This window comes from Nipponia nippon, unplaced genomic scaffold (assembly GCF_047370975.1).
Source record: "Nipponia nippon isolate SJK-2023a ecotype South Korea unplaced genomic scaffold, ASM4737097v1 scaffold_5, whole genome shotgun sequence".
Taxonomy (NCBI): Eukaryota; Metazoa; Chordata; class Aves; order Pelecaniformes; family Threskiornithidae; genus Nipponia; species Nipponia nippon.
In genome coordinates, this window is record NW_028262369.1 from 32,667,998 (window position 1) to 32,695,460 (window position 27,463).

At 52.4% G+C, this 27,463-nt stretch overlaps 1 protein-coding gene across 12 annotated transcripts in view; it reads right to left on the bottom strand.

Annotated features, from left to right (window-relative positions):
* The window catches only part of PTPRF (protein tyrosine phosphatase receptor type F), a 396,065-nt gene that overhangs the window by 17,877 nt on the left and 350,725 nt on the right, over positions 1-27,463 (bottom strand). For 8 of the 12 annotated variants that reach the window (XM_087731153.1, XM_087731163.1, XM_087731161.1 and 5 more), the window contains 8 exons: positions 25,813-26,066; positions 25,023-25,113; positions 21,821-22,033; positions 18,561-18,715; positions 15,214-15,329; positions 12,318-12,350; positions 9,239-9,336; positions 1,128-1,251 (listed from right to left, as the gene is read on the bottom strand). In XM_087731153.1, coding sequence (XP_087587279.1) covers positions 1,128-1,251; positions 9,239-9,336; positions 12,318-12,350; positions 15,214-15,329; positions 18,561-18,715; positions 21,821-22,033; positions 25,023-25,113; positions 25,813-26,066 — 1,084 coding nt within the window. The remainder of the gene's footprint in view (positions 1-1,127; positions 1,252-9,238; positions 9,337-12,317; positions 12,351-15,213; positions 15,330-18,560; positions 18,716-21,820; positions 22,034-25,022; positions 25,114-25,812; positions 26,067-27,463) is intronic. The other 4 variants (XM_087731164.1, XM_087731159.1, XM_087731158.1 and 1 more) reach the window with 1 other exon arrangement.

Here is a 27,463-nt window from a genome sequence, read left to right on the forward strand (position 1 = left end):
GGCAGCTCTGGGGGAGCAGCAGCAGCTGGAGCACAGTGCCCGGCTTCCTTGGCATGGGCGGCGGGAACCTGGCAGGGCGCTTCGGGAACGGTTCCCAGGAAGACACAGACACTACTTACAGCAACTGAGTCAGGCTGGAAAACCGGGATTCCCCCATGTGCTCACCCCACAGCTGTCTAACAGGGTTTGCCCATGATCACTCATGCCAGGCCGTTGCATAGCTGCTGCTGCTTAACTGGCCTTGCTGTAAGGGAGTTTGGACCCCCTGCTCCTCCTGCAGAGGATGAGTGGTGCATTAGCATTAGAAAAAGACTCTTCCATCCCAAGAAAAAGGATGCTAGTGACTGTAAAGCCAGGCCCCAGTCTCTTCCCCAAGCAGGGGTGCATTCAATTAGTTGCATCTTCCTCATCCCCCATGAGCAGGCTCAGTTCTGGCGTGCAGAGTGGGGTGCTGATTTATAAAACAGTGGGAATGGGTGAGCCTGGGCTTTGGTACCTGGGCTCCAGCTCCTCTGTGTGCAAGGGGACTGCAAAGCAGGCACTAAAAGCATGTCTTAGCCTAGACTCCAGAGATGTGGGGCTTGTTCTTGGAGCCATGGGGGTCAGTGCTATTAACACCAGGGCTCGATGCATCTCCAATGGAGCACAGGGACATGTGGAGCCTGATGTCCCAGGGGAAGGGGCACCCCTCATCCTGTGCAGCTCTGGGCACTGACCTGGGAGCAAACACCAACAAGTCCCAGAAGAAGATACTGGCTCTGCAGTTGTGTTGGGACAGAGAGTGATAGGGCTAACAGTGCCATGTCCCACCATGTGCCAAGGAAGGCAGCTGAAGTCACACAGCGGGGCCAGCAGTGAGAAGGGAGGCTGCTGGGACAGACATGTCTGCTGGCAGCAGCAGTTGCAAGAAGCAACCACACAGGTCACACTGCTGCGAGGACCTTGGGAAAGCAGGGGCAGCTCTGCAGAGCCCTTCCTCTCTTCTTGCCAGACAGAACACACATTTGCTCATGCTGATGCTGGGTATGTTTCTTGGTGTTTGCCCCTGCTCGACTGAGAACAGGGAAAAAGACAGTCCCCTGCGACAGCCAGGTTTGCTGGAGTGCCCACTCTGGAGTCCCTCTTACCATCGATGGAGGTCAGGATGACACGTGAGTGGTCATAGGCGATCACGTTTGCATAGCGGTTTTTCGGTTTATTCACTTCCAGGTTGGAGTTCTCCCAGGTGAACTGCTGCCCTGGATCAATGGACTGGGGAGAGAAAGAGAAGGAGGGAGTCAGAAGCGGTTACAGCACAACGGGATGCTGCAGCGCACATGTGTTTCAGTCAGGAAATCTGCACCTCTCCACCCACCTCTCCCCAGGCCAGACGCAGCTTCCGTGGGTGTCCCCAGCAGCAGTGTCAAGCCAGACCACACTGAAAACCAGTCCCCAGTGGGACCTGCCTCCTGTGACCTGCAGGCAAAGCAGCCCCTCGCTAGGGCAGCCTGCTGCACATGAGCCTTCACCTCCACTCTCGCTGTGTACTCATCCTTTCCTCTGGAGCTACCCATCAGCAGAAATTTGGTCTTATGCCAGGACTCCACAGAGACCTGACTGCGCAGTTCTTGACCTAGCTGTTTTATTAGCTGTTGAACTGCAGTCTCCTGAAATATAGCAAGCCCTGGGTGTCTTGTGCCCCAGGAGCTTTGGGTATTAGTGTCCTGCAAGACAGCCTGTGAGCTTTTGCCAAGGAATGGTCATGAAAATTGATAGGTTACTATCCACCGCTCCAGCTACTTATGCAATGTAAACATCTCTCATTTGAGTTAATGGAGTGACAAGGAACTATAAACCTGGAGAAGAGACATGGTTATAAATCTTGGCCAGAGGCCCACACGCTGTGCAACTGCCTGAAAAGCACACATCCCAGTCCCACCTGTGTCCTGACCTCCACACCCAGTGCTTCTCCCATGAACCACGGGCTGGTGCACCTGGTGCATGGCTTCTCCATGGCCAGGCAGGCCCTTCCCAAAGCCTTTCCTGCCGTCTTTGTCCATGCACAAAACAAGGTGAAAAAGGACCGTCCCCAAAGCACCCCTTCGAGACGGGATGGCCTCTTTGTCTGAGAGATATGTGAGGCACCCAGATAAGACAGCTGCCTCATGCAGGGACTTGCTCTGCACATGCAGCCCTGGGCAAGCCCGGGGCAGGCAGCTACAGCAGAAGTCGGTCATCCCATGAACCCCCTCCCCCTGAAACTACCAACACAGTCACAGCCTTCTTAAAATCATGCTCCAGCTCAGGGTCCCCGAAGCTTTGCTGGCCCACAGGCAAAAATATTGAGCAAACAGGCCAGGGGAAGCACCGCACATTATTCTCTCTGCAGGCATCCGCGTTCATCGCTTGGCGGAGAGCCATGTCAGAAGGTTTCTCAGGCAGTAAAACGCCTGTGAGTCTGTCAGCTCTGGATCAGCTGTGAGCAAAAGGCTGGGCCGGGAAGCACAGCTCCCTGACTGGGCTGACCTGGACGGCCCTCATGGTCCCTCTGCTCAGCCCCATCAACCACCATCTGTGCAAGGTGACACCCATTGCTGTCCCCTACTCTCCTGCGCTGTTGAGCAGGCACTTCCCAAGCAGCCAGCAGTGGGTGCAGGTACCCAGCTCGGGTACGGAGCACAGGCGCTGCCTGCATCCCTGCACCAGCCCTGAGGGCTTTGCGGCACGCGCAGGGCATGGGCCAGCGCTGTGCCAGGCAGCAGTCACCCATGTCCACGTGTGGCCCATGCCATCAGCCCTCCCCACAGCAGCAGGCTGCCTGCAGGCAGAGGCCAGCGCTGACGAAAACACACAGGAGGATGTGACATCACAGCAATGCTAATAGGTAGTTTGGGAAATGTAGGATGTAAATAGACATTTCCTACAGAAAACCTGTAATTTTCTATTATCAGCGTAATAAGCAGGCAGCAGCAGCGCTCAGAAGCGCTGCAGCGGGGATGGTGGGAGTGGAGACCGCAAGCACGGCTGCTGGCTGGAAACCCACTGGCCTGGCTGCCAGGGCCCCTGCGCGCTCCTCTGCCCAGGCACAGAGACGCCCCAGCGCAGCTCACGACTCACTGGGGCACTTCATTTCGTTCAGGCACCTATATTTTGTTTTCAGGATAGGCTGCTCGCTGAATCAGCTCTTTGGAGGCTCTCCTCCCTCAGCTGTGTGGCAGGGCTGACTGCTGCCCACCTAATGGTGGGGCTGAACGGGAGAAGGGCAATAGAAATGATCAAAGGCATGAAAGAGTAATGGGAACAAAATGTGTAAGGACTTTTCTGTTTGGAGTAGAGATGAGTGAGAGGTGTTTTGAAACCTGGCTAGTCAATCTGGAGCACACTGAAGGAGAAGCACGAATAGACAAATTAAGGAGAAAAATCCACCAATGCCTACGAAAGACATAACTAACACTTCTTTTTCAAAAAGGTGGCCTTAGTCTGGACAGGCAGTCCATGCAGAGGGCTGGCGAGCTGGCGGTGGAGCTGAGACTGGCCCTGAAGGTACGAGCGAGCATTTTCTTGCCTCTGAGGAGCAACACAAGAAAGCACCAGCCCTGCTTGCACCCTGTGAACACTTGCTCAGCGCCGGGCCCAGGCGGGTGCTGGAGCGAGTCCTCCCTTCGCAGCAGAGGCAGGGAGAGCTCAGTGCAGTTCTTTGTGCTCAATCTACGCTGCAAATCACTGCCAAAAGGCTGCGGGGCTGCCCAAGCTGTGGGGCGCAGTGTGCTGTGCACAGCAAGTCTGCGTCCTGCCACAGCGGTGAAAAGGGTTATTTCCTGGGGGAGACAAGACTGCCAAGAGCCCCCAGAACTGAGGAGGAGCATCAAGGTGTTGCCATTAGGGTTAATTGCTTTGATGTGCAATGAGGATGTGCAGAAATGGTCTAATCATCAGCAGCCTCTTAAGAGGGCAAACAGGTGAGAAAGTCAGAAGTAATACAGCACCTGAGTGCAAAGAGGCTCTAATTAAATACTCCTGCAAATTAGTGACTCATTTAGAAGTAAAATGATTTAATTTAAACTCTGGTGATGAATTAATGTACACCTGTTCCCCCCTTTAAGGCAAACAAATGAGTAAATAAACGGGAAGATGATGGGCTGCTTGGAGAGCAGTTGAAGCCCTTACACGAAGCGGTGGTTGGCAAGTCTCGTCCCATCCCCATACGATGTTCTGCAGCCCCTGACTCCAGCAGCACTGCCTTGTCTCCCCACCTTGCTCCACAACTGCCTGGGCACTGGGAGTCTGCTCTTGTTCCTTTCTGGGGCTCATGGGAATCACTGCTTCATCCCAAAACTTGATCAGAGTAACACTTTAAACTCATTCTTCCTAGAAAGCAGAAGGGCTGGGAAATTGGAAGGAAATGAGCCAGGAACAAACTTAAAAGCACCACGACTTTTAGTTTTGCTTTGCTTTAAAGTGACAGGGGAGATGTTGTAAGACAGCAAGTGCAAATTAAGAAAAAGCCCAATTAGTAAAACTCCTCCTTCCCAGCATGGAAGTGCAAGGAGCAATCTCTCCAAAGCAGCTCAGGAATCCCTGCTGCTACTGCCATCAACATAAAGACAGAGCCAGACCATTGAAACAGGACTGGAAAAAGGCTCTTTCCTCGACAGACTCAAGAGCACTTTACAAATGCCTGGAAAACATCCCTAGGCACCAGCCTGTCTCTCAGATACGGTCCACTTTGGGTTTGCTGCTCCCCTTCCTCAGTGCAGCTCCAAAATCCCTCTACATGCAGAGACCCTGAAGCTGCCTCCGCTGCTGGCGGGCATGGGCAGCCTGGGCAGGCAGAGCCGCGGGGCAGTGCGGTGGCTCACCTGGCCCTGGCTGCAGCAGGCAAGGAGCTGGGCGGCCATGGCCCCGTCCTGCTCAGTAGCCCAGGCGGCTGCACAAGGGCATGGGGAGGGGAAGGCGCTCCGGCTGTGAGCGCTTCCTGGCCTCCTGTGAAATCAACCACATTAGCACAGGCATTGACCACTGTCAATCTGCGCTGCGTCTCAAATGAGGACATAATGCGCTCCCAAATCAATCGCTGGCAGCGCTTCAGCCTTATTATTCTTATTACCGGAACGTGAGCGCTGTGTGCCTGCCAGGCAGCTTCCCGATTAGCCCATCAAACCCACAACACACGGCTCCCTGGGTGCTATCTGGACCCCAGGTCCAGCACCTTCTGGGCTCACCGTCCCCAGGGACCCAAGCACCTCTCCTGCTGCCTAAGCTGCCTTGCCAGGGCTGCAGGCATGCCAGATACAATGTCCTTGGTGGCTTTAAGGGAAATGCAAGTGAACACAGGGTTTGGGCAGGCCAGCAGTGTTTCTCTCCATACAAAACTGTGGGGAAGGGGCTGCAGCCTCCCCACTACACTGGGAAGCAGGAGTACAGTCAAATCTCATGCACAGCCTAAAGATTATGAAGGACTAACGTGATAACCATCACCTCCAGCCTGCTCTGCTCCCAGGGGCTGTCCACTGGAGGGACATGCCAAAGGGACTGGGTGTGAGGGGCAATGGCCACAAGCTGCAGTTTGGACGTAAGAAAAAAATTTTCCCCTGGGAACGTATTGCAGGATCTAGCCCAGAAATGGCAGCAGCCACAAGGGAGCAGGAACCAGGCCTGGCTGGAGCCAGTCTGTCCCGTGTTTGCTCATAGCAACAAAGGGGACAGCAGCTCTCGGCTTGCTGGATCCCACAGTGAAAGTGTGAGATGCAGTGCGTGTGTGCACGCTTGTTTGTACCACTGCGGGTACCCCCATCCGAGGGCAGGATCCTGCCCCATGTCCACAGGCTGCAGCATGGGAAGGTGGCCCACAGGAGGAGCTCCAACACAGCTGCAGCACCCACCACAGCCTGCAGAAAAATAATTAAGGGGCTCAGCTTCCCTTCTACTTATTTAATTCCATTAATCCCACACTGTAAATTCACTGTAGCTCTCACTGTACAGTAAAAATGAAATACTATCCTGGTGCAGCCAGTCCAGGAGCTGCTGCCAGACCCTTGCACTCTGCTCCCCCCAGCTCTGCTGCGTGCCCGGGGAGAGTGCGGTGGGGCTGTGCTATGCCCCACACCAGGCAGCAGTGTTCAACGTGCCTGCAGCCGGCTCAGCTCCCGGCACCTGCAGTTCAACCTCTCCTGTCGCACCAGGGGTACCAGCAGGTCCAGTTGGGATTGCTCCCTGCCCATCGGGGGTGAGGGCTAACCCGCAGCTCGGGAGCCTGCTATCGCTGCAGCCAGCGCACAGCTCTCTCTGTCCTGGCTTTGTTGCACAGGCTACTCGGCCATGTGGGCTGGCAAAGTGGTGTGAGCAATATTATTTGTTCTCTGACCTGCGGGAATGGAGGCCAGATGGCTCCGAGAAATCTCTGCCACCCTCCCTGCTCCTCTCCCAGGTGTGCAGGGAGGTGCTGACAGGTCTTGTTTTGTGTCACCTGTGTCTAGGTTACCCTGCTATTGCTTGCACAACTAAGGCAAGTGCCAGACTGATGGCTCTGGGCAGATGGCCTCAGTGGTTAAAACTGCTGTTAAATATTTGCTCTCTGCCTGGGGTGCCACTGCTTCTGGAACATAAGCCATCTATAAACAGCCCTGCACCCCACGGAGATGTTAGGCTGCTAGGCTGCTCTGCAAAAACACTTAAAATGCAACAATTCCAAAGCACAACCAAACAGCAAATGGGTCTTGGGGGTTCATCCGTGATCCCTTCATCCCTCGGTTCTCCCTGCTCAGCTGTGCTATGCCCAGTCCAGCAGCACTATCATGCATTAAGGAAAGAGGGTCAGGGCCTCCATCTTTTGAAGTGCTGGGTCACCACTCAGCTCTGCGTAGGTCTGGGGCTCACACAGTCCCAGGACAAGTGCTGGAACTGTATCATCACTTAGTGACTGCAATTGCACAGAATTTGGTGAGCTGTGGTTCCCTGCCTCTCCCCGTGCCGGGAAGCACAAGCTCCCGAAGGGGCCGCATAGCCTGCTCCCCTCCCACCTCCGCTATTTCTGCATCCACTCTGCAGATTCCTTTACTCAGGAGTGCATGCTGTGCCCATTTTGCCCTCCAGCCCTCCCACCACAGGCCCCAAAGAGAGGTGTTGCCATGCCAAACCTGCACACACAGGGACCAGGATGAGAGCAGACCCATCGCCGCAGCAATCCTGCGCAGGCAGCTGCCGTTCTCCGCAAACGCGGTCCAGGATTTTTCTCACTGGCATCTCAAATGGGAAACGACTGTACTGATCCCCACATGCCAACAAGGGGCAACCACTTCTGCTTTGGGGTCTATCCTAGTATCAAACACCGTATGAGCCTGTCATGTTCAGTAATTTATAGCTGATGAGGAGTCAAATGCAGCAGAATCCAGGGGAAAAAAATTACATGCAACAATCAGCTACTTAATAGCTGCTTCAACATGAAAAGTACAACTGATTAGTGCTCTCAACCAGCCATGATATTCTAAAGAAAGAGAAATGAGATGAGAGAGACTCATGAAAACAGCTAAGAGAATTCACTTAATGCTCATTTTTTCCGAAACAGTTCCCACAGCTCAGTATGACGCTGCAGGCTCCAGCCGGCGCAAGCCTAGCGCGAGGATGGGAGTGCACGGACACCGGATCCTGCTGAACCCCCACCGCGCAGCAGAGGCGCAGTCTGCCGGTAGCGCAGTGGACAGCCCTGCTTAACGTTTCAGCTGGGCTTGTAACAAAAAGCCCAAGGCAGACAGATAGGACTGCATTCCTTGGCACCGCTGGCTGGACATACATGAACACACAGGTAACTGCAAGGGAAGCACATTATTTCTCTAAACATCTCCCAAGTTGCGATGTAATGCTGTAGCTGGTGAAAGCTCAGCTTCTCTGTGGTCTAGACAGCAGTATGCAGAGGGATGGCAAAGCCCTCCACTTGGCATCCTGAAGCAAAAAGGAGCTCTGCGCCTTCCTCAGATACACGCAGCACACCCTTTGAACTAGCTGGAATTCGTCCCTTACCTTCTCAGCACAGAGATCTGCTTTCCCTTTCCTGGCACATATAATCCTACCTCGTGGGCAAATGTTCTGATCTCATCTCATAAATTAGCGTAGGTATGCTGCAGGAAGGGGAGGCCACAAGCACAGGCAGATAACAATTCAAACAGAAGTGATAACACATGCAAAGGACACTTCCCAAATTTATTCCCTCTTTAATACTAGTGGGGGGGTTATTTACAAGTCCCCTGCAGCTCAAGGGGGTCCTGCATGTAAGCACAGGAAAATATATATCCTGCCATTGCTGCTCTCATGGCTGCAGAGGAACTTTCCCTGACTTTACAGGTTTTCAACCTAATCATCCAGCCCAGAAAACGGTGAGAAAGTCAAGGTCAGCCCCTTCCCCTCCACGCGTGCACCCCCTCGGCAAGTTGTCCTCAGGGGAGGATGGGAACGCAGGGGGTCGGGCTGGGAGAGGTGCAGTGCAGGACGGGGGCTTCACCAAACACCCAGCACCTGCCTGTGTGTGTGAGCAAAGGCAGCATCGGTGGCGGGTGCAGACAGTACCTACCCGGTGGCTCCACCAGAGATATGGAGGAGGACGGGAGCGTGATTCAGCAGTGCTGGGGAGTTTGCAGCTCAGGATTGCAGGGCACGGGCAGAGAGCTCCATGCAGGGAGGGGAGCTGGGGCTGCTCCAGGGCAGTGGGACGCTAGCAGAGTTTCTGGTGGCAGAGACGCTGAATGGCACAGGCTAATGCCAGCACAGTCCAGCAGCGTGTAGGGGGAGAGTAGGTCGGGAAAGCAGGAATGAAAACCCGAACGCATGTTTGGCAGCAGCAGAGGATGCTACAGAACGCAGATGAAAGTGAAGGGGCATGGGATGCTGTGGACTGAAATACCTTAGCCAACCTGCACCGAGGGCAGCCCTCGTGGAGCAAAACAGCAAAGTAAACAGCGACAGCCCAGGTGGGTAAACACGAGCTCCCATTCACTCCTAAGACCATAACCGTGGTGGGAGCATGGCAGGCTGCTGCGCGTTCAGCTGCAAGGCCTTTTCCCTGTACAAGCCATGCTTCAAGTGCTCGAGGCGAGTTCCCACTGCTCTGGGGCTGGCAGGGAGAGCTGGCAGGCTCCCAGGCCTGGCTCAGGGCCTGTGCAAGTGATGCCAGGGCGGGGGAGGCACGGTTCAGCTTTCAAGCGCTCTCTGCTGGGGGTCCTGGCCAGCATCGCTCTGCCCCCACCGCCCTGCACACTCTCACGCTCACCTCGTACTCCTGGGAGAACTTCAGCCCGTCGTTGGCTTTCAGCCTGTCGATGTTGTCGGCGAGGTCGGTCACGGGGATGGGGGGGTGGTCGCGCATGCCTGCGAGTGAGACAAGGAGGGAGGAGGGATAGGAAAACGGTTACAGCTCTGCATGGCTGAGGAAGGCTCGACAACAGCATGTGCACAGCAAACCCGAAAGGTGGGTGCAAGGTGGACATATGTGACTATGTGAAGCGCTGGGCGGGATGGATGGGAACTCAGCGAGATCAGATGGCATGCTGCACGCACTCTCACAGCACACGGTTTGGCGAAACAAAAAAGAAAGGTGATGGGCAGAATGTGCATGACCGGGTGAGCATGCTCGGACAGTACAGCCACCGGGCACACAGAGCAGGCCACGCAGCGGGCAGGGGCTCGGGCAAGCCCCTGGCAGGAACAGGCCAAGGAGACGCTGTCAATGCGCTTCCCAGGATCCCGCACAGGCTGAAGTTGAACACACTGATTCTCTGGTGCTTTCACCACCAAGGGCTGAGGCTGATCCTCTTGCTTACTCCTAACAATGGCATTAGCCAAAAAGAAACTCGCCCAGACCTGCACCAGGGAAAACCTCTGCGGTGTGCACAGCTTTTTGGGTAGCCAGATGCTGCCCCAGCCCCTGGGGAGCTAGAGAAAGATAGAAAGGGCCCCATGGAGGAACGGCTGCTCTCCTGGTCAGAGATTGCACAACTTTCCGAGAGCTCTGCCCGCAGCTGCGTATGTCAGTGCTTTTCAGTGGTGCTCCGGAGGCAGAGTCAGCTCCAGGGCCCAAAATCCAGCTCCACTGGGCTCGCTCGTGCAAGGCACCATGTGCAGTGAGATGCCCTACAGCAGCTTCTGGGAGGCGGCTGCGAGCTGGGACGCAGCTCAAGCCACGGCAGAAGCCTTGTCCTGTCTAAAGCAGGGATGCACATTATGGCTCATCCTGGGCACAGCCCAAGCCCTGCTCAGGGGAGAGGCCCAGAGGAGGGGATCTCACAGATCCCACACAGGGGATGGGTACTGTGGGGGTGCACATGTGGGACTGGGAGAAGCCCTACTGTGGCCCTGGGATTCAGGCTCAACCATCGCAACCTCTTTCTCTGAAGCTGAGATGGTGAACTGGCAGGAACGTGGCTTGAAACATCTCATCCGAAGCCTGGCTCATCCAAATCCCAAGGCTCGTGACTCCATCGGCTGCTCTGTGGGTTTCCCAGAAACCCCACGTGGGTAATACTGATTATTAATAGGCTGAAGCTGTTGATTCACACCCAGGGAGACAGTCTGGAGCATGGCCAGGAGCTTCTCAATCACTCAGGAGCCTGAACACTGCCACAGATGGCAGTGATGGGCCACTGAGGTGATGGAGTGGTCCCCAGGCTGGGTACGTGCATTTTACACAGTGGTGACAAGTCACTAGGTGACAACATGGAAGGGTTACACCGCAGCCGCTGCACAGCAGGGCTCCTCACACCTCTGCCAAAAGCATCTGACATTGCTGCATATAGGCAAGACCCGAGGCAACATACACTCGTCCTTCTATCACTTGACAGTGCAGAGCTATCCACGGATGGCCTGAGAGCACATGGACAGACGGAGAAGGAATGATCCCTCTTCTGCCTTGTGCTGAGGTTCTCCTGGTAATGGTCCTCTGTTTGCCACTTCACCCACCAGGATCCCCAAGGTGGCTGAGCAGGCCCCCAAAGACAACACTGATTTCTGCACAATTTGCTCACTGGTGCCTGAGCTCCAGAGGCTGTAGCTTAGGAGCAGCCCTTGCAGTGCAGAGCTGTTACTGATGAGCAATTGAATGAGGAGAACAGTGTGGGACCAAGGCAGAAGTGTGGTGCTGGAAGAAGAAAGAGGCTGGAACATAGCCACAGTATGTGCTTATCCCAATATCGTTATGTATGAAGTACGGCAGAGCCATGGACCACAGCAGAGCTGCACTCATCTCTGCTGAGAAATACAAGGGGGTCTTCCCAAACTTCAGTTTTGCTGGCCAAAGGAGTGTTGCAGCAGCAAAGGAGCTGCAAGAGCAGATGGGGGAAAAGAGGGGGTTGGTGTCCCATTATGGTGAACCTAGAACAACTGCCACTGACAGCGTAGGGCAAGACAGAGGAGATTTGTACACAATACCAGGACTTCTACATGCTCTTCCAATGACTCTGGCAAGAGGACAGTGAGCTCTCCAGCAGGCTAGAAAGAGCTCAGAGGTCTCACAATGCCTGCAGAGCCGCAGACTGCAAAGCCCTTGGCTCTGCTCCTGGGGGAAGCATCTATCCTACGTACCTCTCCCACTCCTGCGTGCACACGCAGATGCCTCGTACATCAAGTAGCAGGGAGGACATGCTTTTATGGCTGTTTGAGAGTGCACTTGAAGCTCACAAGACGAGATAAAGGGGCAGTTACACCCATAGTCCTGGTACGACTCCATCCAACCTGCTAGAGCAGTAAGTCCCTCTGCTCTGTGCCTGGGACTGTGGTGCCAACACTGCCAAGCAGACCAACTGCATGGCAGGTCAGAGAAGATCAGCATCCCCTGGCATCCGTTCTGCCTAACTCTACAGCACAGGCGGCCCAGCCTAGGGAAGCCAGTTTGCCTGAGGCAGGAGGAGAGTGTGTTCAACCACTGGGCTGCAGAGCACGCTTCAATTCGTCCATTAGGGGTTTTTAGCTGGCCACCCCCTCCAGAATGGCCAAGGTTATCGGTCCCTACGCAGGGCCAGCTGCAGGCCTAGTGCCACGGCAGAGCCTGGCATGCCACTGCGAGGGGGCAGGAGGCCTGGGAGCAGACAAAGGGCTGCCGCAGGAGTCTCCTGGCAGCCCAGCACCCAGGGCCTTCCCTTCTGCGCTGTGCCACGGTGAGCTGCTGTAGTGCCGTGCAGACAGTACCCGAGTTTGGCCCCACACAGCATGTCAGAAAGTGAAATCACTGCCGTTCTACAGTCTGCTGTGAGTGAGGGTGACCTTCATGACATTGAAACAAAAATTACAGAGACGAGAGAGAAAGGGAAATAAAAAGCAAAAGGTGTCAAAAGATAAATACAGGAGTTAAAACTAACTTGAGATATTCGGGCAACTGGGGACACTGGCACCTGCAAAGAAAAGAAATGGGGCAAGAACAGAAATCCCATTAGCCTTTAGTCATCATCGCAGAGGTTCAGAAATGGAAAGACAAAGAGATGAAGATGCAAAGGAAAGCACCATCTGCCATAGCACCGGGAGCCTCCCTCCTGCACAGGACCGGCTGCCTGGCCCTGGGGGCTGCTCTGCAGCTGGCCATTACACACCAGGCTTTTGGCTCTGGCCAGTGCCATCCCCTGATGCTGACAAACACGTGGAGCTGGAGGTACTTGCAGGGGAGTGAGCGCACAGATATTCCTCTCACACCAAAAGCTACACTTCTCACTGCACACCACTGTCCACAGCCCCGTGCCCAAGGGGAGCCAGCAAGGGCAGGTGGATGGCAGGTACAGGGGACATCTGTGCTGCTCGGGGGCCAGGAGGACTGCACCCAGCCCCAGCAACCTCTGCTCAGTGCTCCTGAGCCTCCAGCTCGCTCACAGCTCATCAGCAGCGCAAGTCAGCCTCATTTCATGGTGCACTGGGACGCTGCCCGGTCCTGTATCCTCAGTGACTTGGCACAGCGGTACGTTAGTACAGGGAGGCTGACAGCGGGGGAAATAACCCTTGTCTGAAGTAAAAACCACAAAAATGAGAAAGCTTAATATTTAATAACAGTAGCCCAATTAATTATGTATTAAACAAGTTTTCCCTGCTCAGCACACTCCAGCAGGGAGACCAGCCACCAAAGAGTGCAGGGCCGGTGGCCAGCACCTCTTGTCAACGCATCCATGCAGCACCGCCTCGACCTCAGGAGGGTGACAGGGGCAACAGCATGGGCCCACTGGGCTTGGTGGTTTTCATGCCTCCTCATTAATGAGGACAAGCTCGTCAGGAGCTGGAACAGTCACTTCTAGCTGCATGACACCCGCTACCAGCCGGCAGAGCCTCACAAATGATGCGGGGGGAGGAAGGGAGGAGGACACAGTGCTGTCATTGGTGGGGGAGCATTGGATAGCAGCATCCCAGGGCACTGCTGCTGTCTCGAGTGAACTGGGCACTTGGGGTTGCTTTTGTCTCTCCAGAGAGCTCTGCAAACTTACTGAATGAGCCAGCGTCTTTGGCTTATCCTTAGGCACAGGTGGGAAAAGAAAATTTCCCAGACCCCTCTTCTCTGATGGCAGCTCTTGACCCTTTCTACAGCTCTAGCAAGGGTTGCCCTTGTTGCAAGCACCGCGATCTCGTTGGAGATGGGAGCAGGCACAAGCGTGACCTGTCACACTCCTCCGTGCAATGTAAACCACAAGCATACAGCAACGATGGCTCTTGTGTCCCTGGGCAGTGGAGACATGTCACAGAGACCCGTCCTCATGCACAGGTGTCCTGGAGCAGCCCTATTCAACATCTTGCTCCTCTTCAAGAAGCCGCATGCTGTTGCTGACTGTGTGTGACCCCCTCACCTAGTGCTGCTTCCAGTGATCTGCCTGTTGAGATGTTCTTCCTCCAGCGCAGGTGCCTCCCTTGCTCCCCACAGCATTTTCCTCCCATGCTGCAATACCATGCTGCTCTGCCTTTGTGGCCAATTAACGCGCCAGGTCTGATGGCAACTGCCAGGCTGTCGCTGCATCCTACCCATGAGATCTGCAACCGTCCTGCCTGGGAGATGCACTAACTACGGATCTCTGACAGCTGCTCTGGCACAGAGGGAGATGTGTTGGTGAAGCCCACCCCAGGTCTGAGCCAGACCGCTGTGAGCAGCAACAGGAAAGGCTCCTCTTACCCTCCCTCCCAGACACAGGAGGTTTACATCAGGAGATGGTCCCTTCAAAACTCTCCTGTTAGATGAAAGCTCTTAGATAAATGAGCAGCAGGAGGAAAAGGAAAGTAGGTTACAGACCAGGAAGAGCTGCAAGTTAGAAGAGAGCTGTACGTGCCTCATTTATTGCTGAACTGTTCCCTCCATCACAAAAGCCCAAGTGCTCCGTCACTTCATCTAGGACTTGGACTCTCTGAAAGGCTCTGAACGAGTCAGGGCGAGCGTGTCTCTGATCGCTACAATGACAGGTACTGTGCTTTTGGTGCCATCAGAGACGTGCAGACACAAAGCAGCAGCATGAGACCTTTCTGCAGTGCGAAGTACAGTTGCCTCCGTGGGCTGGCAAACTAGCTACACCCCGAGGCACCACAGGCCAGTGCAGGCATGACGAGATGCTCTGCAGTGAACAGTTGCATGCAGAAAGCAATGGCTTTTACTGAACTATCATCCTCTGCGCTGAGACCACTGTGACCAGCAGTGCGCTTCCCTGGGCCACAGCACCGGCTGGGGGGCAATGTAGGCTGCAGGTAGCTCTTCTCTTCACCCTTAGAGCAGAGCAGGAGAATCAGCACACTAAAGATCCCAGGACAGAGCTGCTGGGACACCCTCAGCAGTACAAGGGCTCTCTGTACCTCCTCATCCCTCCAGATGCAGCCCCTGTAGCCAGCACTGCACCAGTGATGCTCAGCACTGAATCCCAGCCTGGACCAAGCCAGCACAGCACCTGGGAGCAACGCAGGTGCGGGCACTGGTGAGCTCTCCCAGTTCTGTGTGTAGGCTCCTCCTGGCTCAGGACAACTGCAGTGAGCTTCATATAAGGTCTGACACGCACCACACACTAAGCTGTCCTCATCCAGGTTCCCCAGCCTTGCATGCCTGCAGGGACAGGGCCAGGGAGAAGGATTTGCAGACCAGAGAACGACACCTGGATATCCTTGGTCTAAGCCCCCTCTGTGCCACTGTGACTGAGAAGGTGCAGAGCTGCTGCGGGGGAAGGACTGCAACTCCTCCTCTGGCATGGGGACCTGGCGAAGGGGAACTGGAGGAGGTGGGGTGCAAGAGGGTTAGTTGCTCCCTACCTGGAGTCTGGTAGTTGAGCCGCCTCATCTCGACCGGGTCAGAGGAGTGGGCCAAGAGCGAGTCCTTCAGGCCGATGGAGTGCTCATCCTTGGAAGAGGGGGAGTGTGCCCTTTTCCTATGGACAGAGAGGACAGAGACAAGCTGGTGAGCTCTGGCACAGACCAGCATGAACCACCCTGGGAAGGACTCTGGGTCCCTGCGTCCCAGATACCCAGCTCCATCCCAAGCTCCCTGGAGCTCTGGGCAAGTCACACCCTCTTCCGTGCCTCCAATTTCCCATCTATGAAACAGGAAGGATCATATGTAAGCAATGGCAGAGGTTTGATTAGTGGGGCACTTTGAAACATGATATTCTGTGTAATATTTATTAGAGACAAAGCAGATAGATGCAAGATGTTGTTTCCTCTTTCTCTCTCTAGGAACTATTTCCTGCAGTGGAAGGATATAATAAAAATTTTTTTCAAGTATTAGAAATATTTAAATATAGAATGCTGTAATATAATAGTGTAAAGGCTCTTCAGGGTGTGTTTTATTGGGCCATTAATACATGTCTTGAATGGTTGAAGGCACCCAAGGCGTGTATTAATGGAACAATAAAATACACTGTTGTCTCTTCATGCTATATTTATGCCTAGAGCAATGCCACCACCTCAGGCTCTTGCTAGAATTCACAGGCAAAGCAGGGACAGATCCAATCAAGAAGTGGACAAGTGAATATTAAGGAAAATCTAACACTGCAAGAAGGGTTTCTAGCGATTCTTTAAGCCCCACTTCTTGCTCTATATTACAAATATAGTGGATATACCCATGCAGTAGAGAGGGGTGTTGGGCAGGAGCCAGACAGCAGTACTCTCTTCTGAGTCTGTGCTGACCCTGATGCTCTGCCAACGTGCTGAGCATGCAGCAATATGCAGAGACTTTGTCTTTTGGCTACAGCCCCAAAAAGGATTTTGCCTGATAATGAACCCCTCTGCTGACCTGATATTTTCTGGAAGAGAGGGAGCTGCATCACTGCTAGTCTGAACGAATGCTAGCACATTTACCATCCCGCAAATTGCAACAATCAGCCTCTGCTTTCCACCCCCTTGCGAGGCCTTTTGAAGCACCCTGAAGGGCTGCCAGGTTCTGCACAGAGGCAGCTGCATCTCTGGATGGTGGTGACCCTGAGCCACGCGTGATCAGAAACGTTCCACACAGGCACAGGGTGCTGTCACTTCCACAGGGCGCTGTGTGTGCTGGGCTGGCACTAGTGAGAAGCAGTTAGGGAAAATTTAGTGCATAAATCACGAGTGAAACCTGTGTTCCCACTGCAGCCCAGACTGTGAGCAAGCTCCATCTGCAGCCTGTGGCTGCATCAAACACTGGAGTTCTTCAATGGGGAGGACCAGCTTGTGAGTCTTACACTACTCTGAGTCATCTTAACATCTCAGAAGCCTTCTAGCTGCCTGGACCAAGACAAAAGAGCTGAAGGACTGAGAGCATTGATAGAAAGAAAGGAAAATACATGGCAAACAAATAAAGCAGTGTTTCTCCTATCAGGAGCACAGCAGGATGTGCCATGTGCTACTGTGCGCCAGTCCCTGAGCCCTTCAGCAAAGTGGCCCAGCTTTTCTGGGGAATGGGCACAGCACATAATTAACGTTTGTCTCTCTCATTAGCCTAGTCAGGACAACTGCTAAACAAACCTCCAGATCCCAGGCTATCCACTGCTACTCAGCTTCAATTCATTCCCATTGTAGATTTGACACTGTGAATATGCTGCACAGACACCTTTGGGAGAAAACACCTCCAAAGAGAAGCTGAACAGCAAAAAACTGTAGGATAACACAGCATCACTTTGAGCATGCTGTGGTGCTGGAAGGGGATATGCTGCTGCTGCTGCATGGGCTAGAACACAGCAGGGACATGAATGTTAGGTCTGAGCACAGCGGGCTGGTGCTGCTTCCATCCACACCAGACTCTAGGACAAAGCAAAGCTGAGCCAAGCTGGGCACAGCGTCTATGGGGCCCAGGTACAGAATCCCCGCCGGGGCCATTTTCTCTCCTTAGAGACCAGCAAACACTTTGTTTCTTACAATTGCCTGGTATTCCCTCAAAGCTTCATCATTACAGACTGCAAGAATGCACCTGCATTCTTGACACAACAGCTCTCAGTCTGAAGTGACTGAGAAAACAAAGAAACCCCTATAACTGCTGGTGTTGTTGTTTTGATTTTTAATTTAATTGCAAAAACAATCTGGGAAGTCTTTATGTTGGAGCTGCCTCCCTAAGAGCTGTGAGAGGCTGACAGTTGCTGGGAGGCTGATACCTTTGAGGCAACAAAGTCTTTGTAAATCCCCAGGGTTGGCATGCCCCACACTCCCCAAAACAAAGATGCCCCTTAGTAGCTTTAGGCTTGATTTTTAAAAGGAAAATAGACTTTAAATTTTAGAAAAACAAGAAGATAAAATGGATTCATACCTTTCTTGCTTACTAGATCCAGGGAAAAGCAGAAACAGAAGAAAGGAGATGATCACTGACACAGAAAGGCACTGACTGCACATGCACAGCAGAGCTCCATTTAATCAGACAACAAAGCCAGCTCCCTTCCCAGAGCTACAGATACATATGTAAATAGAGAGTCCGGGAGGAGCAGAACCTCGGAGCTGAGCTGATAGAGAATGACCTACTGTAATTGAACAGGCTACACGAACACATGCGAATGCAACCTGTGGCTCCTCGGGAGGACTAACTATCGTCTCGCACTACAGTTACAGCTCTAGCAGGACTGTTCTGCTACGCAAAAGCAGGTGGTTGCTTCAGCAGGGAGCACAGAGTGTGGATGGTCCAGATCAGGTAGCCAGGACTGAGAGGCCTCAAGAAGAGAGCTCCTACTCTGATTTCAGCCTGTCACATCCATGCCCTGTTCTCACCACCAAGACCATGTTCCTCAGTCAAAATTCACAGTAGTGGGGGCACCTGCCAGAGATCAAGCAAGCAATTGCCACAGAAAACCAGTACTAGAGAAGTCCCCAAGGCTGCAAATCCAAGCTGTGAGACCAGAGAGTGGTCAGACTGGCTTTAGGGACAAAGCTGCTTTCCTCTGTCCCACTGCTCACACGTTTCCAGAATCCACAGCAGCTCTGCGTCCTGGGGCTGATATTAATTACCTTCTGCATAACCAGCCCTTCTGCTCTGGTTATAAAGCAGCCTTCTGCTGTGCCAGGTAGAGACCTTCCTCTTCCCCATGACCACCAAGGACTGTCTATCAGAACATTCCCGATGTGAAGGCTACAAGGAAGGTCTTGAAGGTGCCACCACCTGTAGTGCTCGTGCTGTAACTGGTATGTCCTGGACTGGATCTCACCTTTTGAAGAGGAGTATAGCAATGACAATGATGATGATTAATATCACGGCCAGGACAGGTCCCATCACCCACAGCATCTCTGGTTCATCCTGCTGCTTTGCTGAAGCCACTTCCATCACGATCTCATCCGAGTAGGGGCTGGCTGCGTATCTCTTCTGAACAGCACCAGCAGGAGAGGGAGAGAAAAGCAAGCGTCCATTATGCTAAAGCAACAGCTGCACCCCTGAAATGCAGAGGTTTCTCCTTGCCTCTGGCTAGCAGGGAACGGTCATGCTTCTCAAACCCCAGCAGCACACTATGGGATCCTCCCTCCCTTGGCATCATCAGAGATCACGCTGTGAAAACAGTCTCTTCCTGGTGTGAAACATTCCCAGTGCCAGCACCTTCCTGGCTAGCAGACCTGGCCTCAAAGTGCCAAACTGGAGCAGCCCAGCTAAGAGCCACTTGCCAGCCCTGGATTCTCTCAGAGCCAAATCACAAGCTTTTGAATCCCAACCAATTGCACAGTGGGGCTGCCTGATGATTCCTAAGTGGTTTATAATACCTGCTGTGCTGATATCAACACATCTCTCCAGGACAGGGCTATATTAGGAAAACCCCTGCTGGGCTAGGTGGTTTTCTTAAAGGAACAAAATGACAGGAACATCTCCACCTGATGTCTCAGCCCTGAAAAACAGACCTTGGAAAGGGGCTCTTGCTCACAGGTTCCTTTCCAGAGACTTCTGCAATCTGGCAGCCCAGTGATTTATAACCCGAAGGGACAGCTTTCTAGCCCCACCAGCAAGACAGGATTAGCAGAGACCCAAACCCTTCCTGCAGAAAAATGACACTGCACCTGGCTTTTTCTACTGCCGTTGCTAAGGCTTATGGAGCTGTGTTGTCCCTTCACAGCTCAGCCTCACTGGGTCAGAAGGGTTAAATGCTGCAAAAAAGAAATCCTTTCCCCCTATTAGAGAGGGCCAGAGCTGTATCAGTTCAGTGCCTGTGGCTTTTGAGCAGCACCTGCTGCCCTGCATTAGGGAGCCAGAAATGCGCTGTTCCTGCCATAGAAAGTTTCAGTCACTGAAGAGGTGCCTCTGGATCTATAAATCGCCTGCTTTAAGGTCTAAGTTTAAACACGCACTTCGTGTTTGCGTGCATGTGAGGGAAAGAAAGGGAAAAATCAAGCGTGCTGGTGTCACACAAATGCACATCTCGATCTTCTCTCACAGGTGCCCTTGATCACAGCCAGCCTGGTTTCAAACATGTGTGGAGTACAGAAAATGCTCTTATCTGCGACATCCTTCTGGCAGCACGCACAGGTGCAGCATCCTAGCTGCTCTGCCCAGATTTATCAGTGGTCAGAGATTCCACTGGCTGGAGGGGGAGCATGGGGAGTGGTTGCTGCTTTGTCCGTGAAACCTTTCAGCCCTAAGAGACCCTGTTCCAATGACCCTGCAATCAGTGCTGGCTCCTGGTTCAGCTCTGTTCCTAAAGAAAGTCTGCATGGGATCACTGCAACCCATCGGCCTGTTTCTACACCCCCTCGTCCACTTCAAACAACGGGCAGGGAGTCAGCGACAGCTCTGTCTGAGCATGGCAGAGACAAGAAGATGCTACATCGGTGGTGAGAGGATGGGGCAGAAGGCCTGGGGCTCCCCTTTGGATGGGCAAGTGGCTACTCTGTGAGGAAGGCACAAAGGCTTTGCCTGCGACTACCCAGAAAGGTCAAGCTGCGTTAGGTGGGAGGGAAGGAGCATGCTGATCTGTGGAGCAAGGTAACACGTGTCCATCTCCAAAGCTTTGTGCAAGGGGCAAAGATTCAGATTTTTGCAGACACACTTCGGAAATGCCTCCTTCCAAGAGAAGACAGAAGCAGAAGAGATCAGAATGACTGTTATCTCAGTGGCATTTCCAAAGGCAGACTGCGAGGTGCAGGTGCCCTGCTCTCAGAGATGGTTTTTCAACCACACTCCCCTTTGCCTTTGAAGAATGGCGATGTTAGGCTCACCTGCTGACACCAGAGACACAGCAAGCAATTTAAGAGGAGCTGAATGGGGAAGATAGCGCACAGCCCTGGACAGAGTGCCTCATGCTTCAAATGAAAATGGGTGCGACACAGCAGGGGATGCAGAAAGGTGGTCTCTAGGGTCAGGGTGTAATACCTCTACTGGCTGGTGGCTCACTGGAGGGCTGTGGCAGATCTATGCTAGGCAGGAGATGATGATATTCTGGGATCACCTAGTTAAGGTCATTTCTTCTTGACAGGGATTGCCAGGTAGCACATCCTGAGGCCCCTGCCTTACCTTGCTGTTAATCTGTGACTCTCCTTCCCTCACCAGTGTGCACATCTTGCCACAAGAACACGTGAGCTGGATGAGTAATGAAGAACTTGACCAGCCCTAATGAGCCATTACAAGCAAACGAGGCTGAGGAAGGAAGCCGCACCTTGGAAGCCGACCAAAGGCTTCTGTGCATCTCTATTATTTCCATTATTTACATACTGGCTGCTGCTACTGCTGCCACCACTGCTCCTGCCCTCCGTGTTTACAGCTGGACACTGATGCACAGGTCCCATCGTGCTGCTCCCTGCTTATTGCATCAGCTATTCCCTTCTCTCTCACATGCTCAGGCCCCGTGTGCTTGGCAGCACACTGCCGACAAAGGCATGGCCCATTTGCCTCTAGCAAGGAGACGCACAGGAGCAAGAATGCCTACACAGCATGCACATGCGCAGCTTTGCCCTGCCAACAACCCGCTGCAATTGGAGGCAGGTTTGTTTGCTTCTCCAGACATCACCTGGAAGCGAGACTGGCCAGAGAAGGGCCTGTGAGGGCTGGTTTGCAGAGGGAGCATCCTGTTCACTGCAGAGCCTCAGCAGCCACTGTGCAGGGTAGGATTTCAAGCGGCCGTTTTCCACAGTCACTTACTCGAATCAAAGCAGAATGAGAACCTATCCCATCCCAACCATGTGTCAAGCTCTGCTCTGGGCACAGCCCAGCAAGCCAGAACTGAGCTTGTGGGGAACACGTGTGTTGACACTGCCCTCCACTCTCATCTATTATGTCAAACATACGTGCCATTTCCCTCCAAAAACACCATCTATCAAGTCAACTCCCACGGCTGCCTCAGCTCGTTGACACCATCTACACAGCCTCACTCTCTTCTCTGCAGAGAAAACTCCATCATCCTGGCTCGCAGTAATTGTTCACCCTGCCTGCACTGAACCCGCCTCAGCTCTGCTAGGAAAGGCTGTGCCCGCCCCAGCAGAAAGTCCTTACCGTGTCTCCATCCTCTAGTGAGGCCAGCACGAAGCAGCGATAGCTCAGGTCTTGAGACAGGGGCTTGTTGTAGAAACCTTTGTAGTTCTTCTCGTCCCCCAGGGTGAAGGTCTCGGGCAGCACATCCACTTGAGCAGCAATGTAGGGCTTGAGTCTGTCTGCTTGGCGTCGCTGGCGCCTGCTCTGACTCCCTTGGCTTATGGCCTCCAGCAGCTGGGGAACAAACAAGGTGCATCACTACTGCATCGCCCAGCGTGACACCGCCTTATGCTGTTACCTTACCGGTTGTAGGACTCAGCAGGGTGGAAGGGAAGGGAGGAAAAGATACTGGGTTTGATTTGGACGTGGTGGTACAAAGAAACTGGAGGGATGCGTTATGCCTTTAGGCATTGCTGGGGCACCCGTCTGCAGACCCTCACTGCAAGCACCTCTGCCAGGAGCTCAGCTTTGGGAGAGTCCTGAGCCCTGGGATGCTGAGACGGTGAATGTTAGGGCTGAGACAGCCTGGCTGTGCCTGTCACCCTGACTTAATGCATCCCAATGGGCTGCGAGGGAACCGGGCCACGTTCTGCCGCCCAAATATTGGTCTGGACAGCAACTCACGTTCTCTACGGACGCTGGACGTGAATTACAGCTGACGCTGATGTATAGGGAAAAAGTGACATTTGCTGTGTCTTTCTCTTCTGTCAGTGCTTCGATATTTCACCTGCTGCTGGGTTGCAGGCAGAGTTTTGTGTAAATCACACAGAATGATAACAGATTTCATGGGATGTTCAGAGAAAAAATGGCAAATTTCATAGTCGGCCTCAAATTCATGAAAAAGGATATAAACACACAGAAATTCAATTACACTGCTAAGAAAGACTCTCAGATGTTTAAAGATGTTTTTCTAATGAATAAAAATGAATATCAGGCTTGGAACAGAAATTCTAATTTAAAACGAAGAAGGAGGCATGAAATACATTTCACACACGAATGTATCAGTGCAGCATTGTCAGGGCAGACAGGGAACGTCAGTGGGGCTGGGGACAGTGATGTGCACACAAAGCCACGCTACTGAGCTCAGCTCACTCCCTCTGAGGAGGAAAAGCTGGGTAAGGCACCCCCCACTCTTTCCCCTTGACAGCCCATCCTTGCCCTCTTATGAATACTCATGTTGGAGAAATTTAGGAAAGCTACAGGCTGTCATTGCAATATCACAAAAAAAAAAAGGAAAAAAGAAAAAAAAAGGAAAAAAAAAAGGGATGGAGAAATCTCAGTTTCACAAATATCCTTGTAACCATAGGGAGGAAAGGCAGAAAGATAGTCTTTGGACTGTGGAGTTTGCTGCCTACACACAGCTCCTGTATCTTGGCTGAAATTACAGCTGAGCTCTTCGGGGCAGAAAGCACAGCTGTATGTGCATGGGCATGACACCATAGGGCTCCAGTTGTGACTGAGGTTGCTGGATGCTACTGCCACTTATATATGTAACACACACCAAAAGACTGCAACAAAAGAATGCTAGGCTTGCAAAGTTCAGATCCTGAAAAATTAGAAAATTAATATTGCCTGTGCAAAATTAATTCAGCTGTCTTACGTATGCGCATTATGTTACAATCCTTGACTGCATGGTCACATACTCTCTTTTCTGTAACTCCCCTGCTTTGTTCAATACACAGGACAGACTGTGCTTAATCAAACAGCAGCTATTCCATATTTTGTTTTCTTCTTTGCATTATGCAGCTTACTATTCAAATCCAGCTCTGAAGGCAAAATTAATAATTTCCTCGTGGGCTTTTCTATGGTGCTGATCACTATAATATTACAAATGCTTAACAAACATTAACGATCGTATCTTCCAAACACCCATATGAGGTGAGATGAAAGTGATTATCCTAATTTTACAGATGGAGAAGAGAGACGCAGGGACATCAATGTAAAAAATGTCCACTTTTGAATGTCAAATTGAAAAGACATTGGCTTGTTTTGTTTTTGAAGAAAACTTAGCATTTTTTTATAGCACTGACTCGTATAGCAGAGCTCCTATTGACTCTCTCTGCAGCTGGGGATGCTTAGGCTTTGCAAATGAGGCTCCGGGATCTCAAACTGAGCACTCCAAAAAAACGGAACATGCAAGACAGTGGCTGCTAACGAAAATTTTGTTTTAAATCATTTGACCAGGGCTGGGTGAAACAGAGATAGAAACCAGTTCTCTCAATAGCTTTCAACTACCTAAAGCTCAAAACCAAACCATCCTTTCTCGTCCTAGTTTTCTATTTCTTGTGACATCTTCCAACTTCTGCAATGAAATGATGCAGGAGACCTACAGACGATGGTTCTCCATCACACAATTGAGCTTCATGGGTGCAACAGATCCACCCATGCACTCTGTGAGCCGGGACCCCATGGAAAAGACTGTGCAATCACGTAATTAAAGATTAATGATAAGCAAGGGCTGACTCACAGCTTCTAACACTTTGTAATTTCTGAATGCTTCAAGCTTGCAACTTTGTTCTCTTAGTGGACCCTTCTGTGTGTGATTTCTTGGAATTTTTCCTTATTGCTTTGGGGGGATGGTGTGTGTGGGGAAGAAAGAGCCCACAAACCCCGTGTTTGGGACTCTCCTGACACCCGCACGTGTACTGTGCTACTGGTGTTGGAGGACTACTGCACAGAATAAGCTGCATCTTGGGGTGAATGGGCTGCTGAATGCTGAAAGCCTTTAACAAGCAAGTGTGAAGAGAGCTTTGCAGGTTTTGTTAGATACTAAAGTGAACTCTTTATCCAAACTGCAGGCTTAGGTCCTATCCAGAGATGGAAAAGCCTCCTGATAGAACAGCTTAATAAACTGAAAACAATACTTTTCTCTCCTAGATTGTTTTCAAAATCAGCATGGTTGCTTCAGCTGAAAAAGGCTGCAAAGAACGTACAATCCGAGACAGGATCTGTCCTGGTCAGAGCTCTGAGACAGTCAAGTGTGGTCTCCTAATGGGGCACATTCTGGAAGGTGGCTCCTTCCTTGCTTAACTCCAGCCTCCTTCCTACATGCTGTCACCAACCAAGAAAGGCTGAGTGGGCACTGCACGTCCCGCAGACGCCATCTCTGATGTACAGCCTGCATCTATGTCGCTGCACCCATGCTGTTGCCAGGAGGCCTGGGTAAAGCGTGCTGGGCCACCTGGGAGCCACTTCCATCACAGCAGCTGTTACAGATTCCTACCTGGTCCAGCTCCATCTCATCAGGTGTCCGCCACCGAGCAGTCGGGCTGCTGGTGCTCTGATCCGCTGGCACAACCACGATGTAGTACCACCTGGGAAGGAAGGAAAGCATAAGCACTGGACCCTAAGTCATCTCTCTGGCATGTCACCAAATAACCTGTGCCATATGCCTCCCAAGGACGACCTGCTCCTTTCCCTGCCCTCTAAGGAGCAAAAGGGTTCAGTAAGGAAGCGGCTGGTTTTCCAGCTGCACCAGAGAAGAGAATACTCCTGTTAGCACTCATTAGGTTAATGAAGATCTACAGACTGTGCTCCAGAGGGTGGTGTAGGAGCTGTGAGAAGGACATTTATATAATCGGATTGTAGCAAGAACCCTGGGGGAATTGTGCTTCAGCACAAGGATACCACAGTAACGAATAAGACTTCCACAAACTCGCTTTTTTAATCTCCTTGAGGCTTTAGGCATTATTTATTTAAAGGATATTATACAGTGTCAGAGAAAGTCCCTCCTGATCCTCAACTGTGTTTTTGCTGGTAGCATCTGGAGCATACCCACCAGGGTGAGGGCAAACTGTCAGAGAATTGTCTTAATTTTATTGTACATAAATATTTGCTCAGAAAGAACCAGCAGCATGATCCCATGTTACGGGTAAATGCCTGGCTCTGTACTGCAGCCTGCTTGGAAATTCACTCCCAGGTTACAAAATCCACAGGTTGGCAGAGGTCTGCCCTGCCTTTTTCCCCATCTCTAGCCCCCCACCCTGCCTTCTCCACCCAGGCATGGCACCTACCTAACCGGCACAGTGGTCTGGACTTTGGGAAGGGTGAGCGTGAATTTTCCTTCCTGTATGTACTTGTTTGTGGCAATGGGTTTGCTTTGCAAGACGTCAGGAGCGGTGCGGATTGAGACGAGGTGCTGGAGTCCCCCAGCACTGCTCCCACGGTTCATTAGCACAAAAGAATAGTCCGTGTCTGGCTGGAGGTCACTTATGAGTTTCTTCATCGAGTGGCCGTCCACCTCCACACTCTGGCTGTTGTACAGAATCTGAAACGGGAAAAGGACATGCTTATGCAGCTGACAGCTGCTGATGAAAACTCACACTCAAAATAGCAGTGTTAGAGATGACAATTTGGCTCTGGGCCCTCCCTCAGGTGGTTCAACTACTGTTCGCTTCATAAACAGCCATAAATCTTTAGTTAAAGAAGAGCAGCCTCCAGCAGAGGGTTGAGCTGTGCTCCCTGTGCCTCGCAGTGATGGAGCAGAGAGGGGGCCATCTCAGCAAAGCCTGGGTGACCGATGCCAGCAGTGAGGCTGGTGGTGCCACATGTGCTGCTTTTCAGTGCCAGTTCAGGGGAGGAATCCAGATGGCTGTGCTTTGCTCTCGCGTGGAGATGAATGGGTCTTTGTTTCTTGTCTCACGAGGCTACAACACACAATATGCTTTTGGTGTAAAATCCTGTCTGCTTTAAATTGGTGTCACTCCCATGTCTACCAGCTGATGCCTGATCGAATGGTTAATGCAGAGCATCCCCCTCCCAGCAAGGTGACTGGGGGGGTTACACGCCTCACCAATGATCTGACAAATCCCGTGCAGGGCTCACAAATTGGTACCCAAAACTGCGGCTCTGCAGGTGTGACACCATGTTGCCATGACAACAGATGCTGGTGCCGCACCAGCCGTGGGCAGGAGCTCGGTGCTGCTTTTCCCTGCCGCGCTTGCAGCGAGGGGCTGCTGGGAAGGGCAGCACAGGGCAAGGCAGTTCCAATCCTGCTGGAACAACCCCTGTACCCTGAAACCCTGGGTGCTGCCTCTGCAAAGCCAGAAACTCAAACAGCTCCCGGAGACAGAGACAAATGGGGTGTAGGAGAACTGGGGAGACCAGAGTTTGTGCCCCAGCTGTGATAAACCAGCATGTTTCCTTCCACCAGGCGACCGTCCAGCATGGCAGGGGAGTGCTGGATTCCTGATAGGGGTGCAGAGACACAGCATGCCAAAAACTGGCAATGGCAGAGCTGCAGCATGTTAAACCATGGCAGCCTTTACGTGCCACAGGCAGAGACCACACAGTAAAACGTGCTCTTTCCAACAGCGGCCTTGAGAGAGAGAAGACAGCTCTGTGGAAAAAAAATTACTTGAAGTAAAACAGATTTTTCACCAGCTGAGCCCGCCATTCAGGCTGACGCAGGCAGCAAGGGAGGGACAAACTTTCCTTCCAAGTCACCTTTTTAGCAGGTGGCAGAAATCTGCAGAAGGCTGCCGGCTTGCTGGGATAAGGGCAGCTGATTAGCACTGCTCTAATATTTAGTGCCAGAGGTGGGAGGAGGAGGGAGGTCCTGGAAAGAGATCTGAAGGACAGCAGAGCACAGGGACCAGACTAGGCCTAGAATTTGCAGCTCTGCTTTTGTGTTATCCAAACAGCGATACCCACAGCATGCTTCAA